This window comes from Sphaeramia orbicularis, chromosome 16, assembly GCF_902148855.1.
Source record: "Sphaeramia orbicularis chromosome 16, fSphaOr1.1, whole genome shotgun sequence".
NCBI lineage: Eukaryota > Metazoa > Chordata > Actinopteri > Kurtiformes > Apogonidae > Sphaeramia > Sphaeramia orbicularis.
Genome location: NC_043972.1, coordinates 15,833,911 through 15,858,348, shown reverse-complemented (window position 1 = coordinate 15,858,348; position 24,438 = coordinate 15,833,911). Strand labels below are relative to the sequence as shown.

The window sequence follows — 24,438 nt, the reverse complement described above, 5'->3', positions numbered from 1 at the left end:
TTAGTTCAGGTTATATATTAAAGTTTAATGTTTATTATCCTGAATTCCAGGTGGCTTTAAGTTTTATCAGATTCAGAAAAGACCGAAAACTGAGAAAGATCCATTCAGCACAAAGAGGCAAGAAATAAAAATAACATACTTTTATCAGATATTTTATACCTATTTGTCCTTCCATCTGTGAAGATAAAAGTTGCAAGTGCAAGTTTAGAGGTTAATCTGAAGGGGGAAAAAGACAAAACAAGACTGTAAATTGTAGTTTCTATAAATACATTATGACTTAACCAGATTATAGCAGCTTCATATGGCTCTTATACACGTATATACTGTAAAATATATTTTGTTCAAACTACTTTTTCTATAAAAGTCTAAAGGAAATGAGGCTCTGAAGCAATATGAAATCCACATCTGACTGTTACAGCATTCAAGAGAATAACAGAATCCTGATTAATTCTGCATTAAACATATACTTGTCTCATTTTTACAGGAAATACTTTGCAACAAGAAATAAGAAGTATGTATTTAGTTGGAGTTCTTCTATTTTACTATGCTCCATTTACTTTTCTTTTACCTCACTATGTTCATTTTTTTGTCTCATAAAACCTCTTCTAGGAGGGGACGCACTGAATATTCATTTCAGCTTATCTCGCTATCAAATAAACTATAAATAAATAAAAAACAGGATATATATAGTAATAGAATAAGCCATGGTTCATTTTAAGAGTCATAAGGATATTAGTGTTTCATAATTTTGTTGAGACTTCAGTGTTTAGTGTGATCTGATTACAGGGGATGCACTGTTGAATTATCAAATTACTACCTTCTGTCCATTTGTTTTTTTCTCACTTTGGGTGATGATAGAAATTGATTTTCCATGGTGGAAAATAGGCTGTTCCAAATAAACAACCTGGAAATAAATTAGTCATCTGGATAGAGTGACATTAAGAAAATAAATTGACATTTAAATGGGAAAGTCTCATTAAGAAACTGAAAATGCGGTTCTGAAGTTTGTCAGGAAAACACATTTTCTTTCACAAACTGCTGAAAAACTTAACACGGCATCTGGGCGAATGAATGAGGAGGAGGATATGAGCAGTTAAAGCAGAAGAAGTGTGGCCTTACCAGTGCTGTCGTCATAAACCACAGTGACTGTCTTCCACTTGAAGAAGTGGACCAGGTCCAGGATGGCCCGGCTGAGGGAGGAGAAGTCTGGGTAGAGGCTGACGTAGAACACATCTCTGTTGTCCGACACCTGGTGCTTCCACTTGGTCTGGATGTGGGGCACGCCCAAAGCGTTACAAATAGACTGGACTGCATTGGCTGAGGAACTGTGAGAGGGACCGAAGATGGCAGCAACCCCCAGAGAGAGTTGGTCACAGGCTACAGAGGAGTGGAGACACATTGGAATAGTTAGCGTCAACCTATGCAGAGGTGTAGCATATGTTTATGATGACCAGTGGGCTGTTCACGTTCTACAGAGCTCAGCTATAGAACCAACATCTCATCTGGGATCGGTATCTAAAACTAAATCTAATCCATTGTAAGTGAAATACAGCTTTGGAAATGATAGTTGAACTGCAGCTGTGGACAGTGGTGTGAGAAGATGTGCATGTTGATATCCACAAGCTTTTTATAACATGAGTGTGAGGCCAGTATGTGCAAAACATTTGTTTATTACAGCATTTTATATATGTATGTATGTATGTATGTATGTATGTATGTATGTATGTATCTATCTATCTATCTATCTATCTATCTATCTATCTACACTATAAGCCCGGACTTTGTATTTACTAAAATGCTTTAATTACAATGTACTTAAATGATTTCAATTTTATTACATTACTATAAAATGTTCAGTATATTCTACTAATTTGTAGACATTGTCAAAAGTATGAAAAAAGTTTAAGTTGAAAGGCATTAAATCACTAAGTTTTAGTCATGACCACACCTTTTTATCTCTGCATTGCATTGTGGGTATTGGGCATGTTGTTGAAAATGTGTTATTTTTATGTGCAGGGGTTCAGCGGGGTTGTGGTGTTAGTGTTAATTTGGACTTAATGTGTGCATGGCCATGTTTATTGATCTTTTTGTGTTTGTTTTTGTATTTTTGTAGAGCTGCACCATGAGTCAGAGCCATAGGCCAAATAATTGCTTTCCTGTTCATCGAAAATTGTCTTTGTTCAATGCAATACTAAATAACTTGCCAATTGAAAAACACTTCCTAAATTAGCAAACCACAATTCGCTAACATCCATACCCCTTACAATATATTAAATAACTTCATATTGTAATGCAACATAGAAATGAGTACAACAAACTCATAGATCAAGTCTAATGATTATTCAAAGCAATTGACATTGCAAAACATTTTTAAGTAAAATTAACTTGGCGTTTAGTGTGTTGTCCTTAAAATAACAATTCCATTTAATTAACATTTAACTTTAATACACTAAAGTTTTCATTACTCATTACATAATTTTTTTAAGGCAACCGGTTTACTCAAATTTTTAAAGTAAACTCAACTTATCTATCTATTTATCTATCTATCTATCTATCTATCTATCTATCTATCTATCTATCTAGCCAAATAGTTATGTGGCAACAAATGTTTTATGAAACTTTTTTCAGTCAGTCTTGTTGTTAGTAATTTGTCTCTTCAGTGAATAAATTGTAATGTACTGTATATGCATCAAGTCATGCACTGTATAGAATCTAATTGTTAAAAATAAATATTGTTTTTTACAATAATTTAACTATACTCTTTTTTATATTTTACGTAGTGCTTTATATGTAATAAATAAATAAATAACTAAATAAATAAATGAAATATTTCCATTTCTTGTCATATAGTTGAAATAGTTTGATACACTCTTTTTTCTTTTTTTATAAATGAAGGATAAATATTAAAATATTAATATATTTTAAAACACCAGTATATATCAGTTTAGCAGTTATCAGTTTACTTCTTCTGTTCATATTAATATGGGTATCCTATCCTATCCTTCCTACTATATACAGTATAATGCAGGTTCTGTGTCAGATCGGTCGATGTTGCAGCACAGGAGGGCGTTTGTATGCATTTTCCTCAGCCTTCACAGGCCCAATGGCCACCAAACTCGCCAAATGAATAGAAACATTACCTGACTATCTACTAGGCACAATTTTATGTCCGTATTCAAATGTTGTGAAATGTGCTGAGTAATTTTAGCCTCTCATGCTATCGTACAACGGCACCACGGGTACAATGCTGCTAGTTTCTCTTAACAAGTATTTTACCCTTCTTCACAAAAAAATCTTTCCACATGACTTAAAATGTTTTGATACACAGTAGAACACAAAAATGGTGAAATAAAACAATATTTCTGGTGGCTTTCAGCAGTATACACTGTGAAATTGGGTTAATATTGTCCCAAACATCAAAAGCCAAGTAACCAAGTAACCGGTGAGTTGAAGTCAAAGTGTATTATTTGTAGTTTTTGCCACGATACTAGTCCATGTGTCCATCTCCTAAATGCATTTTTGCTGATCTACAGCAGTTAATGCACTGACTTGTACTCCTATATGACCTATATTTGATGATTCAGTTGCATGTTCATTACACAAAACCATAGAGATGCACAAACTGGGCTGTGGTGCTACTGTTTTCTAATCTCTTCATTTTTCACATGGACACATACAAACTGGAAAGGCCTTTCAGTGACATGAATGCCATTATCTTGTATGAGGAAAGCCAAAATATAGAGAATAATGTTTGTTTTGCAAAATATCTGTGTTACTGTGGATGGGGTTTACTGTAGTGCTGAATGCATCTTCTCCATCTCCCTGTGTGGATCTTAATCTGCATTTTCATCTATTTTATTACCGTATGTTCTTAATGTTCCTCTTTCTATCCTCTTAAGTGTTTTTCTTGTCTTGGTTGAGTTATAAATTACTCTGCATTCTCTCAAATTTATACATATACAGCTGATGCACATAATAATGGAGTTGTCAAAAATGTTTTCTGTCATGTAATGTAAAGGTTTGACATTTTATTATTACAATATTTTACGTTTTTTTATACATACTTGATTAATTTCACTTTGTTATTATCAGATATAATCACTTTCATTATAAACTGCTGAAGTTATGATCTTTGATGAGTTTCATACAGAATTGTCAATGCTGAAGGTTTGTTAAATTGAGTTTTTAGAGATAAATCACAGCAGGTCTGATAATTATTTCCAAAGCTGTATATGTCAAGGAGATACCACATTGTACTGAAGGCATATTAGAATTTATAAACCCACACTTCATTTAATATGCATTATTAAACACTGACGATATGTAAAAGGAATGGCTGTGTTTCTTCAGGTTTGATTCCAGTACACATTTCCTTATTGTCAATAATAAAGAGACCAAGGCTAACACGAGTACAGTTAATACCTGTGCTTTCCATTTAGTTTAAAACCTCTGTTAATGAACTGAAAATGGAAAAGAAATATCAAAATGCATGAAAAACCTCTCTTGTTAAAGACAAAGTGCCGTGGAATTACACGGCATATTGCAGCTGCTCACAAATTTATGGTTCAGAAAACTAAAGAACGTTATTATATTATGTTATCAAAACCTGCTTTTGAAAATCATTGGTTTTTCAAATGTAAAAGCTGCCACTGCTGTGATAACAAAATGAATCACTATGTCAAAGACTACCAATGTGACAAAAACAGCTTTGTTCTGTTTTCTAATGCATTCTAACACACATTACATTATACATCACGTTTGTATGGATTCTAATAATGTAGTCACTCCTGAAGATGCTTTAATAAATATGTCACGATTTATGGGAGAACAATCCGAATGATGCCCTGTACTGAGACTTAATGTTCATTTTTACTTTTACATGTGTCAAAAAACTGTAGAGGAAATAAAATGCAAAAATAGTAAAAAAAAAAAAAAAAAAAAAAAAAAAAAAAAAAAAAAGGGTCGCAAATCAAGACATTGCAGCACCTGTGTAAAATGTATTCATTTGCCACGGTCATCTTGAACTGTTAAAATGTCAACTCATTTTCTTTGCCATTATAAAATACCAATGATTCAAGCTTTAAAAACCTTTTGTCCGTTAATAATGCAGCTTGTGTCAAAAAAATCAAGGCTTTTTCCTGCGTCACTAAAATGTGAGTGAGAGTTATTCATATGTATGGTAATATTTCATACCATATATTTGTTGTAATTTCTAAGCAGCAAAAACACTTAAATGCAGTGAGTGTTGTATCAGTTATGAATTCAATATTAACCCATAAGAGCCAAACAGCTACTGGTGACCACACAGTATCTACTGATCTAAAATGTTACTATCTTCTGAGCCACTGAACGTATCAATACGTGTAAATAATTTTGGTAAAATACAGTTTGTCATCTTTTCATGGTCATCAGATATGACCCATTTGAACGTTCAGAGGCTCCATAGAAACACAGTCATCTTCTACAACACAGGTGTCAAACATGCGGCCCGGGGGCCAGATCTGGCCCGCCAAAGGGTCAATTCTGGCCCGCGGGATGAAAGTGCAAAAATTAACCTGAACTGTCAAGATTGTCAAAATCATTTTGGTTCAGGTTCCACATACAGACCAATGTGCTCTCAAGTAAAAATAACAACACAATAATCCATGAATAATGACAACTACAAATTTTCCTTGAGAAAAATTACGTGGAAAAAATGTAAGTGAAAAACATAACAGTACACTGTGAAAATATTTACATTTACAAAACTATTCTTTCACAATAAAATGCAAATAAATACATGAATAAAAACAAAGATGAACAACCTGAAATGTGCAATTTTCACAACACTCTGCCTCTTACTAAATGTTTTGTGCATTTATAGATCCACTGTGATCTGTAGTTGTGTTAATAAGAGATGTAATATTGTAGAAATTGTTCAAATTTTTGTTCCAAACTCCAAAATTTTAACAATATTCTGCCTGTTACCAATGTTATGTAACATTGTGTGGAATGTACATGTATAAATAATAAGTCGAGGCATAATATTGTTTAAAATTGCACTATTTTTCAAATGAAATGTCTTCTTTTTGTAAAATGTAAATATTTTCATAATTTAATTGGGGTTTTTTTGTACTAAAAACAAAATGAAAAACTTGGATTGAGTCATTATTTATAGGTTATTAAGTCATTATTTTACTGGTCTGGCCCGCTTGGAGATCAAATTGGGCTAAATATGGCCCCTGAACCAAAATGAGTTAGACACCCCTGTTCTACAACATTGATTCACCAGTAAATCCATAGAGTTTGATAAATGATAGTAAATGCTGACACTTGTTTACATTCAGTTATGGATATCTCGGCTGAAGAAGTCATTTTTTCTTCAGTTTTCTCTGCTTTGATATATTAACCTTCAACTTTAATCTGAAGTTTTATGACATTGCATGGTCAGTATATTAAATACAGGAAAATGCAAAATTTTCACTGAAAATAAGGCAAAATACAGAGGATAATGTTATAATAAATGGTGATAAATCATTTAAGAAAGGTTAAATATAGAGAAAAATTCATTTGGGACTGCCACAAAAGTAGCACTGGGTCTTTATAGGTAAAAAAAAAAAAAAAAAAAAAAAAAAAAACAGATTAGCCTATTTTGTACATTGTTTTTACTTTGTAAAATCATCCGAACACTGGTTCAGAAAACAACTAAAGTGTATATATAAATAAGCTTTAGCGAGGCTGAATCCAAACATTAAGATGTGACTCAGGTAGGTTTCACCTTGTTTACATTAAATTGTTTTCCAAAGACCGTGCATCTTTGTATTAGCTCGACTGTGGTCTCTAATCACCTTATTTGATATAGGCGAGCCAGCTGAATCACTGAGACAGGATATAATGGCCTGTAATTGATAAGAGACTTGAAATGTCAGTCTGATGCACACACAAAACTGATAGATTATAGCACTTTATTGGCTGTCTCTGGGGGCCAAACAGGTCTTTGAATTACTGCCGCTGAGTCATTACCTGGAACCAATCAATTCTCTCTGTTTACGTTTGAAGTGCTCAGCCATTTCTCTCTCGCCTGATTATAATTGTCACAATCTAAGCCACTGCAACTCGCAAGCCTCGAACCGGGAATATATTTACAATGCAAAACAGCCCAGGCATATGCGAACACACACATACAGTATACACACACAGCTGAGAGCGAGGCGTCACTTGAGGCAGAACTCCAATCTCAACACACAATACCTTTCCTGGAGGCTTCGAAGCTGTCGTAGATGTTTATCCTTTGGATGTCGTAGGTGAGTGTGGTGTTTGGCAGTAGGGTTCTGTTCCTGTTGATTGTGTTTAAAGCAAATTTAAAGGCTAGTTCCTCAGCACCTGAAGGGCCGCTCTCAATGGACTCAAATATCCCCCCTGTCGAAGAAAGAGACGGATAATTAGTGATTGATCAGATGGACGCTTTCACATTAATCCATAAGGACCATTGGTGACACAAACCATCTACAGATAGAAACTGTTTAATACCTGTCGATCCACTAATCCTATCAATACGTGTCAAAAATTAGGGTAAAATGCAGTTTGTCGCCTTTTCATGGTCATCACATATGAGCCATTTGACCGTTCAGAAGGCTCTGTAGTTACCGGTGGAAACACCATCATCTTCTGCAAATTTGATTCGCCGGTAAAATCCATCAATGACAGTGGATGGAGGCAATTGTTTTTCCATTCAGTTAGCAAAATCTTTGCTGAAAATGTAACTATTTCTACATTTTCTCTGTTTTGATATAATCAACTTTGAATTTACTCTGAGTTTTCATGAACAGCTACATGATTAGTGATTAAATATAGGAAAATGAATGATTTACATGAAAAATGCTAAATACAGAGGGTAATAGTTATTATCCTATTATATAATCTTTTGTTCCTTGTGCCAGTATCAACATTTCCTGAAAATTTCATCAAAATCTGTCCATAACTTTTTGAGTTATCTTGCTAAGTGGCAGACAAACACGACCCCCCCCCCCCCCCCCCCCCCCCCCCCCCCCCCCAAGTCACCACCAAAATTTTATCGTTTGTTCCTTGTGCCAGTATCAACATTTCCTGAAAAATTTATAATAATAAATAATGATAATAATAATAATAATAATAATAATAATAATAATAATAATAATAATTCGTCCAAATCCATCCATAACTTTTTGAGTTATCTGCTAACAAACAGACAAACAAACAAATCCCCAATGAAAACTTAACCTCTGCCATTTCTTGACGGAGGTAATAATATGGGTGGATAATCAATAAAGAAAGGAAGAAATAAAGAAAAAATAAGTGGCACTGTTCTTTATGGGTTATGACTTGTGGCTAATATTGATTACAAAGAGCCTTCTATGCACCGATAGTGTGCGATGGAAGAAGCATTTTCGGGTGGTAAACCGTGCATGACGAAAAAAACACAGCACACATTTCAGTCGTTTGACAAAGTTGACATATACAGCCAGATACAATAGATAAATCTACGTATTACCAAAGTGATTAGCTACATTAGGCATTCCTTTAACCCCATTACCCTCAGTCCAAATGCTGACACACCCACACATCAAGGTTATAGCAGGTTATAATCCTGTCTTTCATCTGACACACACTACAACAACCTTTTCACCTGTTCATTACTCCCTAATAAGTCTATTCAGGTACCACATATCCACCCCATTTCCACTAATTTATTATCTGATTGAACCTTATGCCACATGTCCATGACTTTGAAAAAGCATTTATGTCCACATCTGAGATTTTTCAAGCTTTATTTATTTTATTTTTCATTTTAGTTTATTACTTCAAATATAAAAAAAACAAGGAAAAACAAGGTAAAAAAAAAAACATTCACTACATTTATGCTATATATGAGGAATTGTCGGTAAAAACACGCTTACTTTAGAGCAGGGGTCTCAAACTCATTTTCTTTCAGGGGCCGCATACGGCCTGATTTGATCTCCAGTGGGCCGGACCAGGAAAATAATAGCAAAATAACCTATAAATAATGACAACTCCAAATATTTGTCTTTGTTGTAGTGCAAAAAAACCCATTAAATTATGAAAAGACTTACTTTTCTAAACTATCTAAATAAAGAAAAGATGTGAATAACCCGAAAAAACAGAAATTTCTTAAGAAAAATAAGTGCAATTTTAACAATATTAAGCCTCAACTTATCATTTCTACATGTGCATTATGGATCAGATCCACAAAGACACTAAACACTGAGGAACAGTAAGAAAAATGTTAAAATTGCGCTTAATTTTCTTTAGACATTTCAGGTTGTTCATATTTGTTGATGTTATTCACATTTAATTGCTGCAGGATAATTTGTAAATGCAAATATTTTCATAATTTAATGTAATTTTTTGTACTTAAAGAAACAAATTTGAAGTTGTCAATTCAAGATTTTTTCCATTTTAGCCAATAATTAGTAAATTTTTCCAAATTATGGTTCAAGGAGAAAGTTAGTTTTTCCATATTATATATTTCTTTAATAATCCAATCCATCCCTCTTTGTTGGGGGTTCTTCGCTCAGCCATTTCTTGTTACGGCTTTTTTACAGGCTGCCATCATTATATTAATCAGGTATTTGTCTCTAGAGTTGACTGTGGGTGGTAGATTTCCACGATAAACTGTGCCAGAAATCATGTTTAATCTCAAACCCATTATTGTGTTAATCATTTTTCACCATTTCAATCAGTAGGCCTAATTTCTGACAATCCAAAAAATGTGAAAATGGTCTGCAAGGGCGTTCCCACATTTTCTCCAACAATTCCCATGACTCGGTAGGCCCTTTTCCATTTGTTTTAATTTGGGGGTAATGAAAAATCTAGCAATATTTTTCCAGGTGAATTCCTTCCAATGACTTGAATTTGACGTGCCTGATTGGGTTTTACAGATATTCCACCAGTCCTCTTCTGAAATGATTATTTTGGCCTCTTTCTCCCATTTATATTTAATATCGAGTGTAGAAACTCCTTTGTTTGATTGTAAACATGAGCAGATCTTTGCGATTAGTTTGCTGGTGACTTTGGATTTATATGCAGCGATCATGATGCACTTTGTAAATTCATCCCACGGGCCGCATTGGAACCTTTGGCGGGCCGCATTTGGCCCCCGGGCCGCATGTTTGAGACCCCTGCTTTAGAGGTTATTAAATAGTGGTTTGTGTTAGAGTCTGAGTTGTGTTATGAGCTGGTTGTTCACTAATGCTACACGACTATTCCGAGGGTGACAAAAGGTTATGCTGGACATTGGTTTAAGAGTGTAGATAAGAAGCATAGAGGCGTTCAGGAGCAAGTGTAAAGGTTTTTATAGAAAAGCCAACCTTCAGTCCTCTACAAAGCAATGAGTGGACTGGCATCAAAGAGACTCTGTCAAAGGTTGGTTGCAAACTTAAGTTTTTCAAAAATAAACAAAATGATGGCTCAGTCGCAAAAACTGTGTCTAAGGCTGTGTCGACTGAGGCAAATGTGGCCCAAATTCTGATTTTTTTTGCCCATGTGTGACCTGTATCCGATCTGTTAAGGACAGTTTGAACAACACAAATCACATTTTTTCAAATCCGACCCAGACAACTTTCATATGTGGTCCTAAATCCAATATGTAGCCAATACTTTGCAATGCGACTTCGGTCTGAACTGCCAGGTCACGTTTATTTGACCTTTACATCACTGAAATGCAACATACTTCCGTAAACAGTGGGTGCCTGCGTGGTCACGTATTGCGTCAGGACCTCTTTTGTGCATGCGAGTCACATTCAGTTCATACTCAAAACTGATAGAAGTCGCATTTAAGGTGTAATATGAACGAACACACAAAAAAATCTGATTTCACAAAAAAAATCTGAATTGTGCAGTAAGATTAGCTGTCTGAACGTAGCCTAAGTTTTATTTCTTCCCACCTCATACAAAAATGTGGAAAAAAATATTAACGAAAGTAATGTATTTACAAAAATGAGAAAAAAAAAAAAAAAAAAAAAAAGAAAATCTTCCATCAGTTTACTTTTTCTTTCAGTTTCACTTTACTCCAACAGCACTTACCTCTAGTCTAACATCAACCATTCAGACTGAGATTATTCAATTACTCCTTGGAGGGCTTTAAATAGCCCTAACCATCTCCCCTGGGCATGACACGTACTAAAAGTAGTTACCTCCAACGTTTTTACAGGATGACTTTTTTACAGTGTATACTCCTCATAATTCATCTATAAATATTTCTGTGCCTGACATGTCCTGTCCATCACACAGGACCACCAAACATGATGCAATGTTGACTGCCAGTCACCTGATCACCAAAAGTGTTCAAGAATGCGCAATTTAAATTGTGATGTGCAAGTGTTTCGGTTTGGCCCATTTAAATACCATTGCAACAGCTGCTGACACAGTGAGTACAGCATGTTTATGTATGTACGTGTGTGTGAATACTATTGCATGTGCAGCTTTAACCAGGAGTGAAACTGTAGTCGCTTTTCCATTGGACATCTGCACAAAACTTTACCAATATTTACTAAATGTCAAAAAAACAGAAGTGCGTAATGTCATTTTTTTTCCCATTAAATCACAAATGCAATTATTTGTTAATTTATTATTGCGAGATGACATGAGAAGTCATTCCATAAACATGGCAACGAACAATGGGAGAGGCAGACTCCAAGCAAATGTACACATTTGAGACTATAATACACTGTTACCCATAAAGTTGGAATGATTTAGATTTCCTCTTTTTATTTCTGTTTATACAAATCAAGAATCTATCAAGACTAAATCGCATTGTTAGAATCATTTCATGAGAAGAGATAAAAAATATTTTATTCCAACTTAATGGGCGACAGTTTATTAAGCTTTTACTCCACAAACTCTCAAATATATTCCACTTTGCAATCCACTAAAAGTCAGTCTCCCTTATTATTACACACATTGTGGTCATTACTTTGCAGTACCACTGTGCCGTCATGCTTGTTATTTTCTGCATATTTTACATACATATACTGTGCCAGACAGCATATGACATGTAACTGCAATTATATGATATATAATAAACATAATTGTGTTACTTACTACATGATATAAATGCAATAACTGCAGTTAACCCTAACCTTCAAAGCTTTGAAGTCAGTTTGAAATATAATATTAGTCTATTATTACTACTATTGCTGACAGAATGAGTCTGAACATAGTGTAACAGCCTGAGTCTGGTTAATGTGGTGTTACTGTAAAACCAAATAATACCCCAAGGTGGTGTGTCCCTTTGTTCTGCTATGATGTACCACAGTTCATGGTCTTAATAGAGCATGGTTTTGTGCTCCACGTTCACACAACTGCTCTCGGTATTAAGGAGAAAGAGTAGGTTATGCTTTTATAGTCTACTGTTGATGTATAACATGCAGATATACAGCCATGAGGACCTGGAATGGTATTGTCTGTGGACGTTCTAGTGAACCTAAAACACCCAGATGACATAGACTACTACTCAGTCTCCAAAATTCCAACAATGCTGCTTCCACACTTCGCTATCTGCATAGTGTTCAGTGTTACACTCCTCAGTGCATTACAACCACATTTCTAAAGTCCAGGAAATGTAGAGGAAACAGGCTGCAGGGAAGACAAGCAGCTTCAAATGCAAAAATGAGTATGGTGTGAAATGTTGCAGTCTGAAATACTGAAAATGAGCAAATAAGACACATTTATTTAATCTCTCTCTTTACTCTGTAACTCTGTTTTTCAATTAAACTGCACTCACTACATCTTCTCTCTTACACTTGTACAGTACTGTGCAAAAGTCTCTTTTCTTCAGATAAAGGAAATGTGCACAGCCTTAAAAGACACAAAAAAAACCCTGACCTAAACGGGTTGTAAAGGTTAAAGTCGCTATTTAGTGTGACATCTGACCCCATGACAAGAAGCAGAACAAATAATCAGAAATATGCCATGAGTTGAATGAAACCTGGTATAAAATGTCAAAAAATTAATGTAATAAATCTTATATTGTCTGAACAAAAGGATTAAAGACATTTTAAGTGCAAAGTCAGGTCACACTAAATACTACCACTTTAGTTTATAGAAGCTGTTTTCTCCTTGAAACTTTGGTTTTTATTGCTGTACACACTTCCTAACTGAGAAATGCATGTGTGGTCATTAGAACTTTACTAAACCAACATTGGCTTAATACATTTGCACAGTACTGCATTGTATATAAGTAAAAACTACTTACTAGAGATCAGCACTTGCTATTAGTTACATCATGTTGACGTTATTGTGCTGAAACATGCATTCATTAACTAGAAAAGCACTTGGAGAGTGCAGACCTCCACCAAGCCAGATCAGCCCCGTCCCTCGTGCCTCCCGCCCCCCCTGATCACCACCAAATTGAATCATTGTTCCTTGTGCCAGTATCAACATTTCCTGAAAATGTTATCAAAATCCTTCCATAACTTTGTGAGTTATCTTGCTAACAGACAAACAAACAAACTAGAAAAGCACTTAGAGAGCGCAGACCTCCGCCAAAGCAGATCTGCCCCGCCCCTCTCCCCAATCACCACCAAAATTTAATCATTTGTTCCTTGTGCCAGTATCAAGATTTCCTGAAAATTTCACCCAAATCCGTACATAACCTTTTGAGTTATCTTGCTAACAGACAAACAAACAAACAAACAGACAGACAAACCTTGATGAAAACATAACCTCCTTGGCGGAGGTAATTATCTGAACTCGCTTTATCCTCACAAGGGTCGCAGGGGTCGCTGGAGCCTAGCCCAGCTATTTATGGGTGAAGGCGGGGTACAAAAAACCAATCATTGTCAAATTCACACCTATGGGCAATTTAGATTAATTGATTAACCTATCAGTGCATGTCTTTGGGGGGAGGAAGCTGGAGAGAACATCCAAACTCCACACAGACAGGTCCCACCCCCATCGACTGGTGTTGGAATCGAAACCAGGACTTTCTTGCTGTGAGGCATCAGTGCTATCCACTGCACCACCGTGTCACCCCGTGCTGAAACATATATACACTTAAAGGTGCGGTACGAGATGTTTTCCTGGAGCATTTTTTACTATATTGCTTAAAATCCCCGTCACACCCCGATTACAAGTAATTTATTAAATGTTCTGACACAAAAATTAAAAAATTAGTCACCTGTGGAATGGGCAGGACTGAAAAAACACCATCCAATCATTTTAAGCACAATCGAAATGATTGAATGGTGATGTCTGTCAAACTCAACTGCCATTTGTGTGGCCCCCCCCCCTCCCCTCTGTGCGTCCCCCTCTTCGGGACGCACTCTTTGTACTCTGGAGGAGTGGCTTTGGGGGGATGTCTGAAGAAAGGGGGTTGGACTTCTGAAATGAGTATTTTCAAAATGTAGCTTGCTCAAATCATTTTTCGAAGATCTCCTACCCCACCTTTAATAAAAAAAAATGCAAAGTCTGATTGAAATTTACAAAGAAACAGAATAATACGATCTGTCTTAGCTCAGCTCAAGTCTTTACTCTAGGAAGATGGACCACTTTCATTGATCTACTGATCACGCACTTTATTCCTGTTTGGTGCATCTTCCTCAGAGCCACGCTGAAATAAGGGAATGCTTACTGGTAGTGAGGAAGTAAACAGATAGTGGCTTCTCTTCAATTTTTCTAGCAGTAGTATCTGATGAAATGTTCCTCAGCAGCACTCAGAGTCATGTATCAGCATTTTTTGCCGTGAAGTCAGTGAGTGTCTGGCACCGAGGGATTTTTTTTTCAAGGATAAATTCCCATTTCAATGTTTTGTTTTTAATTAAAAACACTCAAAAGCTGCCATTTGTTGCACAAAACACGCCAACATTTTTTTTAGCAGCTGGCAATTGAATAAAGTTTGGGAAAGATACCAGATACAAATAATTTAAGGATATTGTAGAGGTTAGGGCGAGTATGTGCTTGCAATTTTAAAAATAAATGCACAAGAATCATTTTAAAAAGGCTGGATTGTAATGCCTTGTAAATTGTAAATTTGCAATGCCTCCCAGCTCGACACTTTCTGCCATACTACATAACGGTCAATCGATTTACTTCACATACGGTGCTAATGCAGGAAGTAATGTGCCATAACATTCATTTAGAATCTAATCCTCATGAATATTTGGCTGATGGGATATAATATGATGGCACATCACATGTGCACATTCTTATACATGATATGATACAAGTTGGGAAAAGTATCTAAAAATTGGCTAGAATCTGAGTGTGAACATAGTGAAATTGGAAAAATGTTTAATGCATCTCTACAGAGTGAAACATCTAACTTTAGATTTTAACCCTTCAAACTCTTGGCTGTATTTACTTGGTTTTCACTCACTGTATGCATGTTTACAGAAGTATTTACGGAAGAAAAAAAACCTTGAAAATATGCTTTTTTTGTTGCTGTCCAATACTCCAAGCACAAAAAATAATTCTGTTTAATTTCAGTAATTAGGCCTACTATGTTTACTCTATTAGACTTTTTTTTTCTATTCTTGAGACTAATAAAGCCCAGATATTTATAAATGCAGAGAAAGGGTGATATGGATTTGACAGCATTGATTAAACCATTCTGACTATGGATGTGAAATAACACTGGGTGGTTTTCATGCTGTAGTATGTGTATTTATGTACATTTTTCTAACTGTAAATGCATGTATGTAAAGACTGGTAAACCTGCAATCCACACATCATTGAATTGTATATGAAAAGGTTATATGAGTGCCTTTAATGGTGAATTACAAACATGCATTATATTTCATTGTTTTCATATTACCTAAATTGCAAAATGTTTCCATTTGTCACTCCTACATCAAACTGGACCGACAGATATCATTCAGCAAGTTCAAATAATTGGCTTGAAATTATTTTGTTTCTCAGCAGCATTTACCTGGATTACAACCAAACATTTAAACTAGTATTACAAAATGACTCATTTTTAATTATAATATCTTATTTTTGTGTGTTTTCTTGCATTGATACACTGCAAAAAATCTAAATCTTACCAAAATCTCGTCAAAATATCTAATCACACGTAAAATAAAACATAATCACCTAAAGAGTAGCTTTTCACTGAGATATAAGAACTTATTTTCAGACAATAGATCTTGAAAATCTTATTTAAAGAAATCTTACCAAGATAATTTTCACTTTTTTCATTGGCAGATTTTTTGCTTGAAAAAATAAATAAATAAATAAAAAATTTAGCAAAAAAATCCTGAATTTAGCAAAAAAATAAATAAAAAAATCTGCCAATAGAAAAAGTGAAAATGATCTTGGTAAGATTTCTTGAAATAAGATTTTGTCTAAAAATAAGTTGTTATATCTCACTGAAAAGTTACTCTTTAGATGATTATGTCTTATTTAAGTGTGATGAGATATTTTGGCTAGAAATGAGAAAAATACACTTGGTAAGATTTTGATTTTTTCCAGTTTGTAGCTCCAATATGACTTGAATTAAAGCTGCAGTAGCTCAAATTAAGGAGAAAATTGGAAGGTAAAAGCACAAGACTAAATGTAAATCTGATGAAATCTTAGCAGCAATCTGCAATTATAGTTGTCAGTCAATAAATTAACCACCCTCCTTTTTTTGCTTAATTCAAGCACAAAAATCTGCCAGTGGAAGAATATTCCAACATTGACTAGAAATGAGAAAAATACATATGGTAAGATTTAGATTTTTTTGCAGTGTACTTTGACTTTTGTATTTTCTGTATATACATAGTCTCTGCTTTAACGAACTCATTTCCCCTCGTCTGTGTTTTTATGATATCTCTGTGCAGTACTTTGGTCAAGAAGTACTATTTTTTAACTAAAACAACTCCACTTGAGAATTGGCTTTTTAAAACGACTGGGAAAGAAGTGAGGGTAATATAGCTTCTGATTCCACCATAACACTTTACAGTCCTCCCGTGACCAAAAAAAAAAACATTCTGAAACCAACACTCAGGATTTATCGCTAAAGAAGTTCTTACTCTCCTGACGCTGTACAGTACATAAATGAGCCATGAGTCTAATGATGGCAAAAGCACGCAGATCCAGAGAGAATTCAATAACAGTAATGGTTCCAGTATGAAGCACTGTAAAGGCTTTTCTTCACAAAGCTGGAAAGGAAAGTGTGTTTAAAAGTGCTACAGCCCTCCAGTGAATACTTCTGACAGCCGGCAGATGAATGGATACAGAGGAGGCCTGGAGAGTTGGGGGTGAGGTGGCCGGGTTCTTAGATCAATGTACTCTGATTGGCTGGCAAATCAATCAATCAAGCCCTCAGGGAGCCATGGTGAGAGATTGAAGTGTTTTGTTTGGGTTAGCCCTATGGCCTGGCCCGGCTCAGTGTCAGTCAGATGGAGCCTGACTGCATCCTTTATTTACTCCCATCTACAAGCACTCTACTGTAGGACCCACTTCAAGTCTAGACGTAATCCATACACTGCTCAAGTACTGCGGGTACCTCCTGTCACAAGTGATTACGACAGCACCGACTGAATCTGATCAATGCTCCCCCTGTAGTAATGTCACCACTGGATTATTCACATTTTTTTTTTTTTTTTTTCAAACAGAGAAATGTATTTAATCTGTGCGCTGGAGCTTAAAGCAAACATCTAAACAGAAAGAATACTGACAGCAGCAGCAGCAGCAGTGCCGTCGAGAAGTTTCCAGTTTCATTAGTATTCATCTCATGGGAGAGCCCTATTTTGCATGCCATAATGAGTTTGAAGGAATTAATAAGCATCAGTTAAGCGGGATGTACTATAATTGGAAAGCTGAGCGTTCGGAATGGGCCTGTTCGCACACAAGGAGCGACGTTTTCCTGCTGAGAATCTCTGTGGTTCCAATGAAAGGAATCAGGCCCCGTAAATGTGGAGATGAATCAGTGCCGAAAGGTGAACCGGTGTTAGAGAGGTGACTGTCTAAGTAGGTAAGTTTGAATATGAATACACGCCGAGGCTAATGAGAAAGTTGCTCGCTTGTCGGTTTGGACACGTAGATATGGAAATGAAGGAGAACAAGAACGATGGGTGAAGAAGAAAAGGATGGAAGGTAAAAATCTGACAACCTTTTGCTAGTCTCATATGAATAGAGACAGTTTGAGGTTAGGATTTAGTTTAGTTTACCAGTCTGGACAGGTCTTTCATAAACTATGATAATCTATTCATGTTAGATAATAAATATATGCATGTGAACTTTGAGAAAATGGGGGAAATATACCTGCAAGTAGCTATAACACTGCAAAAAATGACCTGCTAGAAATAAGCCTAATATTCCTAAATCTGGTCAAATTGGCTTATATTGAGCAAAAAAAAAATCTGCCAATGGGGTTAGAAAAAAAATGATTGGCTAGAATTTTTTAAAAAAAGCAAAAAAAAAAAAAGTCTATCAACCAAACAACCATATTGTGTGTTAAAACTGAGAAAAATGCTAGAATTTTGACAAACAGTAGTACAAGAAATAAAATAATCTTGATATTAGCTGGAAAATCTTATTTAGAAAAAGTCAGATATATTAAAAAATAATAATAACAATAATATTTTTCTGAAGTAAAAATTTATTGGCAAGCTTTTTTCCCTATTTGAAAAAATAAGATAAACGTTCTAAAAATAAGGCCTTTTTCACTTTCTTAGAAATCATTTTTTGCAGTGAACAGGGTCATGACTTGATCATGAGACTGGATTTATGTTCAATAAGTAAAGTTTTAAGTCAACCAAGCCAACAAAATTTATTTATATAGCACCTTTCACAGACAAGAGAAGTCACAAAATGCTAAATAAAATACAAATAGAAAACAGATAGAATAACAATCACAACAAAAATATATAAATTAAAATAAACATGAATGTATCTGACATATGAGCTGATGTCACCTTTGCATTATTTTAAATTTTCTTTGGATTTGCTGAAAGATTACACTGGGTTACAAAAAAATGTTTTTTGCAAGTTGTCTAGGTTTTTTCAACTGAATTAGGACCATTTTGCACCGCTAAATCCAAAAATGACATCTGTTTTTCTCAATCAGGTCAGGTATTTTGCTAATTTGATTTTGAAAAATTTGATCTTCTCACAAAATTGATTACATTTTTATGACTTTATCAGTTGATTTTTTATATAGTTCTCACCCAAAATAGGTTTTAAGAGAAAAAAAAATCATTTCATCACTTGATTCCTGTTAGGTACAATGGTGTATTCACCGCAGATGTAGCAGAATACGTCAGGCTTATTTTTGCAAGATCTTCTAGTCGAAGCCATTTCATTCACCTGTAATATTAAAAAAAATCATAAATTGGCAAAAGTAAAATCTTCAGAACTCGTTCATTGCAAGAAATATGAAAGAATTTTGTATCACATGATGTGAAAATGCCCATAAATGTAAGCAAAAATGTTAAAAAGCCAATATGTAGCATAGTTCAGAAAGTTGACCTGATTGAGCAAAATTAATGTGATTTTTGGATTCAGCACACCAAAATTATCCTAAATCAGCTCAAAAAACTTAAACAATAAATTTGTTGTTTACCAGTGTTATCAGTGCTGAAGTTAGATTCACTTTGGCAGCCACATATAGAATAAATGAGAAGTCACTTTTGCTTCTTTACCCTTTTGAACAAATTTGCTTGTCTAACATATCACAGTGGTGTAAAACTCTTTTCCAAAAACTGTTAACAACAAAAAAGCCTGTATGCTTGTTTACAGTAACTTCTCTCTTTAGTGAGGCACCATGGGGTCCAGAAGGAGCTAAATTAATTTAGTTAACAAATACAGTCATTACTGTTGTTTTCTATAGTCAGTGTCTTGCCTGTTAGTGTGTAAGTAGATCACGGTCTGCAGGGACAGATTTAGGAGACGGACACAGAATTACTGCTGAATAAAATCATGAAAATAATCTGTATACATTGTACAGTTAAAATGACTTTCTTTCCTCCATTCCCCAATAAACAGTTTAACCCTTTCATGTACAGTGGTCACTACAGTGGACAGCTGTTCTACAGCTGTTCTCTTGTATATTCATGGATTGTGTTGTTCTTTTCGTTGTTTTTTTTGTTTTTGTTTTATTTTACACATATCTTTATTAAAGTTTTAAGACACTAAATGTCTTTTCTGACATGAATTGGTAACATTATGTAGATCTCTCCTGAGGATAAACCCCCAGAATCACAAGCCTTCCCCACAGTTTTCACACAATTTATCAGTAAATACATGTTTCTGTGTCAAAAATTAAACGTGTGGTGTCCAGCTGAGTGGACATTTTTGCAACTTCATGAAAAATAGGTTCATAAGATTTTTTTTGTCATTATTATTTTTTTAATGTATTTTTAAATTAAAAAAAAAATTTTTTTTTATTTTATTTTATTTATTTATTTATTTATTTTTCAGAAGAACATTTTCTATCACATTGTTTTTTTCATGCCTAAAGAGGAATAAAAACACTCAGGAAAAAATTTTGATTAAGGTTCTCATAATTTGTGCATGAAAGGGTTAAGTCACCTAATGTTTAGATGTGTTTGTCCCCCAAATGGAGATGTGGTGCTATGAATATTTGTTTTACTTACCCTGATTTAGAAAGAACACATAATGGATTAACAAACTAAACATGAAAAGTGAAAATGTAAAACCCCTCATTAAAACCTAGAATCTGTCATATTATCTGTCTTGTATGGTTAATCCAGATTGACAGATGTGGTGGGAACTAGTAATATGAAGCTAACATGCATAAAGTTAGCTTTTTTCCTCCTCTCATTTCTTTAAGGACTTTAACCCTTTCATGCATAGGTCACTCCAGTGGACACTTATTCTACAGCTGTTTTCTAGTATATTCATGGGTTTTGTTGTTTTAGTTCCATATGAGCTGACACAGTGGACGCTTATGCATCATCCCAAACACTGACATTCATTCAATTACTGTAACTTTACTGCTCTTGATAAACCTGATCTGCAGTAACATGTTTGAGTGCAAATCAATTGCTAATTGTTATGAGACTGTAATTAACAGTTTTCTGAAACTTTTTTTTTTTTTTTTTTTTGCATATTCTCCTGAGACCCAGCAATGCATTTTATAGGGGACAAAAGTTTGACAGTTTAACTAAAATGCTATCCATTACAAAGGACATTCCATTAAAAAAAAAAAATCAATAAATAAATAAAAATTATTTTAAAAATGTATGGGAAAAAACGGTTGCATTGTGCAGTTTCCAATCAAGACAATTTTTTTGCATAAAAAAGCTAAAATTGTCAATTTCCTGGGTCTCAGAAGATATTATCTCCATGAAATGAGTAATAACTAGTATTTGAGTATGATAAAATGTGAGAAAACATCAGATTAGTGGCATTAAAAATGTTTTTATTTCATAGTTTTCACACAGTATATCACTTTCTGATGATGAGTTTTAAATACATGTTTCTTTGCTTCAAAAATTAAACACATGGTGTCCAGCTGAGTGGACATTTTTGTAACTCCACGAAAAATAGGTTCATACAAAAAAAATTCAATTGCATTATTTTTTTCATGCCTAAAGAGGAATAAAAACACTCAAGAAAAAAATATTGACTAAGGCTCTCATAATTCATGCATGAAAGGGTTAATCTCTTCTTCCTTTTTTCTTTAACGTCACATGGAAAACTGCAGAATGACACATAAATGTGTTCTATAGACTCAATATTGCAGCAAATTGAATACAGAGCAATTAATGAACATAGTGGATGTGAAATCAGTGCATGAACTCCCACCAAGAAGAAGATAAGGTGATTTAGAATCAGATTTAACCATTTATTCTCACCCTTTGGCATTACTTCCACAACTTTAATATATGTGCTATTTATTTTTATTATTGCATAAGTTAAAGTGGCACTGCAGCCTCAAATAATTGCATCAGTGTTATAGCAGTGGTAATGAAAAGTAGTAAACTGATACCAAAAGGCAATGCCACATTTAGTGGCAATAATTCAGACCAACTTAAGTTCCACTTTAATAAACTTTGTCCTGTATATGAACCCTTTTACCAACACTATGATGCCAGACAGAAAACAAGTCACAGTTCAAACTACAGGCACGTTAAACAAATAGACACACTCATTCTGTTTGACTATAAACTGCTTAACAAAAGAATAATTTGAACATAATTATGAGATGAGGTTAATGTTGCAAACATTTCTCTTAAATACAGTCTCAGTTCCCGCTTGTGACCTGGCTAAGCGAATAAGTTCATAAGGTTACTAACTGGCTGCTGGCACACTCATTAGCTCAGAATGCCTTATTTTCCTTCCTCAAAAACTTTTCATCAGCAGCATTTAAGTGACATTTACAGCTACATGGACGTACTTTGTAAACTGTTGAAGCTAAACACCTAATTAGTTACAGAGACTGCATTAGCGTTTTGTTTGTTTTTTTTTAATCATCTGGTGAATGTTTGGTGTCATATTAAACAAACTAAAGTGAATGGAAGTGTAGAGTCTGAATTGAACACTGCAAAAATCTAAATCTTACCAAGTGTATTTTTCTCATTTCTTGTCAAAATATCTCATCACACTTAAAATAAGACATAATCACCTAAAGAGTAACTTTTCAGTGAGATATAAGAACTTATTTTTAGACAATAGATCTTGAAAATCCTATTTCAAGAAATCTTACCAAGATAATTTTCACTTGTTCCATTGACAGATTTTTTTTTGCTTAATTTGATTTTTTTTTTTTTTTTTTTTTTTTTTTGTTTAATTCAAGCAAAAAAAATCTGCCAATGGAACAAGTGATAATTATCTTGGTAAGATTTCTTGAAATATGATTTTCAAGATCTATTGTCTAAAAATTACTCTTCAGGTGATTATGTCTTATTTTAAGTGTGATGAGATATTTTGACTAGAAATGAGAAAAATACATTTGGTAAGATTTGGATTTTTGCAGTGTATGTTGTGTAATTTGTTGCTCTCACACTCTTATTCTAAATGTGAGAATATTCTGAGGTTGATGGTAAACAACATATTTTGCTTGCATTACAATTTTATCCAAATGGAGGATTTTCTAACTCATGGAATATACTGATATTATTCTAGATTTTTGAGGATTCTATGGACATGCATAAGAATATCCAGAAGAATAACCTAATTTGTGTGCTCTACTGCAAGTTGTGACACACAACTGAAGATTCTCTCAGATAAAGATGTCTGGTCTGATGGAGAAACAAACTAAACTAAACTATATTAAACAAACTAAAGTGAATGGAAGTGTAGAGTCTGAATTGAACACAGCAAAAATCAAAATCTTACCAAGTGTATTTTTCTCATTTCTTGTCAAAATATCTCATCACACTTAAAATAAGACATAATCACCTAAAGAGTAACTTTTCAGTGAGATATAAGAACTTATTTTTAGACAATAGATCTGGAAAATCATATTTCAAGAAATCTTACCGAGATAATTTTCACTTGTTCCATTGACAGATTTTTTTTTTTTTTGCTTAATTCAATTTTTTTTTTTTTTTTTTTTGTTGAATTCAAGCAAAAAAAATCTGCCAATGGAACAAGTGGAAATTATCTTGGTAAGATTTCTTGAAATATGATTTTCAAGATCTATTGTCTAAAAATTACTCTTTAGGTGATTATGTCTTATTTTAAGTGTGATGAGATATTTAGACTAGAAATGAGAAAAATACACTTGGTGAGATTTGGATTTTTGCAGTGTATGTTGTGTAATTTGTTGCTCTCACACTAGAATCCTACTATTATTCTAAATGTGAGATTTTGTTTGTTTTTTTTAATTGATTTGTTTCAAATATATTCCTGATTGCTACTAGTAGACTTCTTTGCACAACCTAATATAGAAATGAAAATTCAAGGAAGCATAAAAAAAAATGATACACACAAAAAGAAAAAGAAAAAAAAAGAATATTCTGAAGTTGATGGTAAACAACATATTCCACTTGCATTAAGACTTTATCCAAATGGAGAATTTTCTGACATACGGAATACACTGATTTTATTTTAGATTTTTGAGGATTCTGTGGACATGCATAAAAATATCCAGAAAAATAACCCTTATTTGTGTGCTATACTGCAAGTTGTGACACATGGCCAAAGATTCTGTCTGGTATAGATGTCTGGTCAGATGGATCCATGCAAACCTCATTCATTCTCCTTCAATACCCCCCCACCCCTCCCTTATGATTCACCCCTGCCCCCTGCATATCCATTATTGTTATTTTGATACATGTTCAAAGTAATCTCAGGCTAAGAACAGCTGATTGCAGTAAGGCTGATGTCAGGCTAGCAGCCCACTAAAGTTTCCTTTGAATGCTGTAATCTGTGCATTTCACCATTATATTCGTCGGCAGAACAGCCCCAGTTCATACCTATCTGCCTAACGTTACATTTCCTAGTGATTTATGTTAGTGACAAAACAGTTTGCCGGTGAACTTTCCATCCTAATATAGCTAATATAGCCAA

At 34.3% G+C, this 24,438-nt stretch overlaps 1 protein-coding gene across 1 annotated transcript in view; it reads right to left on the bottom strand.

Annotated features, from left to right (window-relative positions):
• LOC115435523 (glutamate receptor ionotropic, kainate 2) overlaps positions 1 to 24,438 on the bottom strand; it is a 756,602-nt gene that overhangs the window by 582,824 nt on the left and 149,340 nt on the right. The window contains exons 2-3 of the mRNA XM_030157991.1: positions 7,231 to 7,398; positions 1,120 to 1,377 (exon numbers count right to left, since the gene is read on the bottom strand). Of these exons, the coding sequence (XP_030013851.1) occupies positions 1,120 to 1,377; positions 7,231 to 7,398 (426 nt within the window). The remainder of the gene's footprint in view (positions 1 to 1,119; positions 1,378 to 7,230; positions 7,399 to 24,438) is intronic.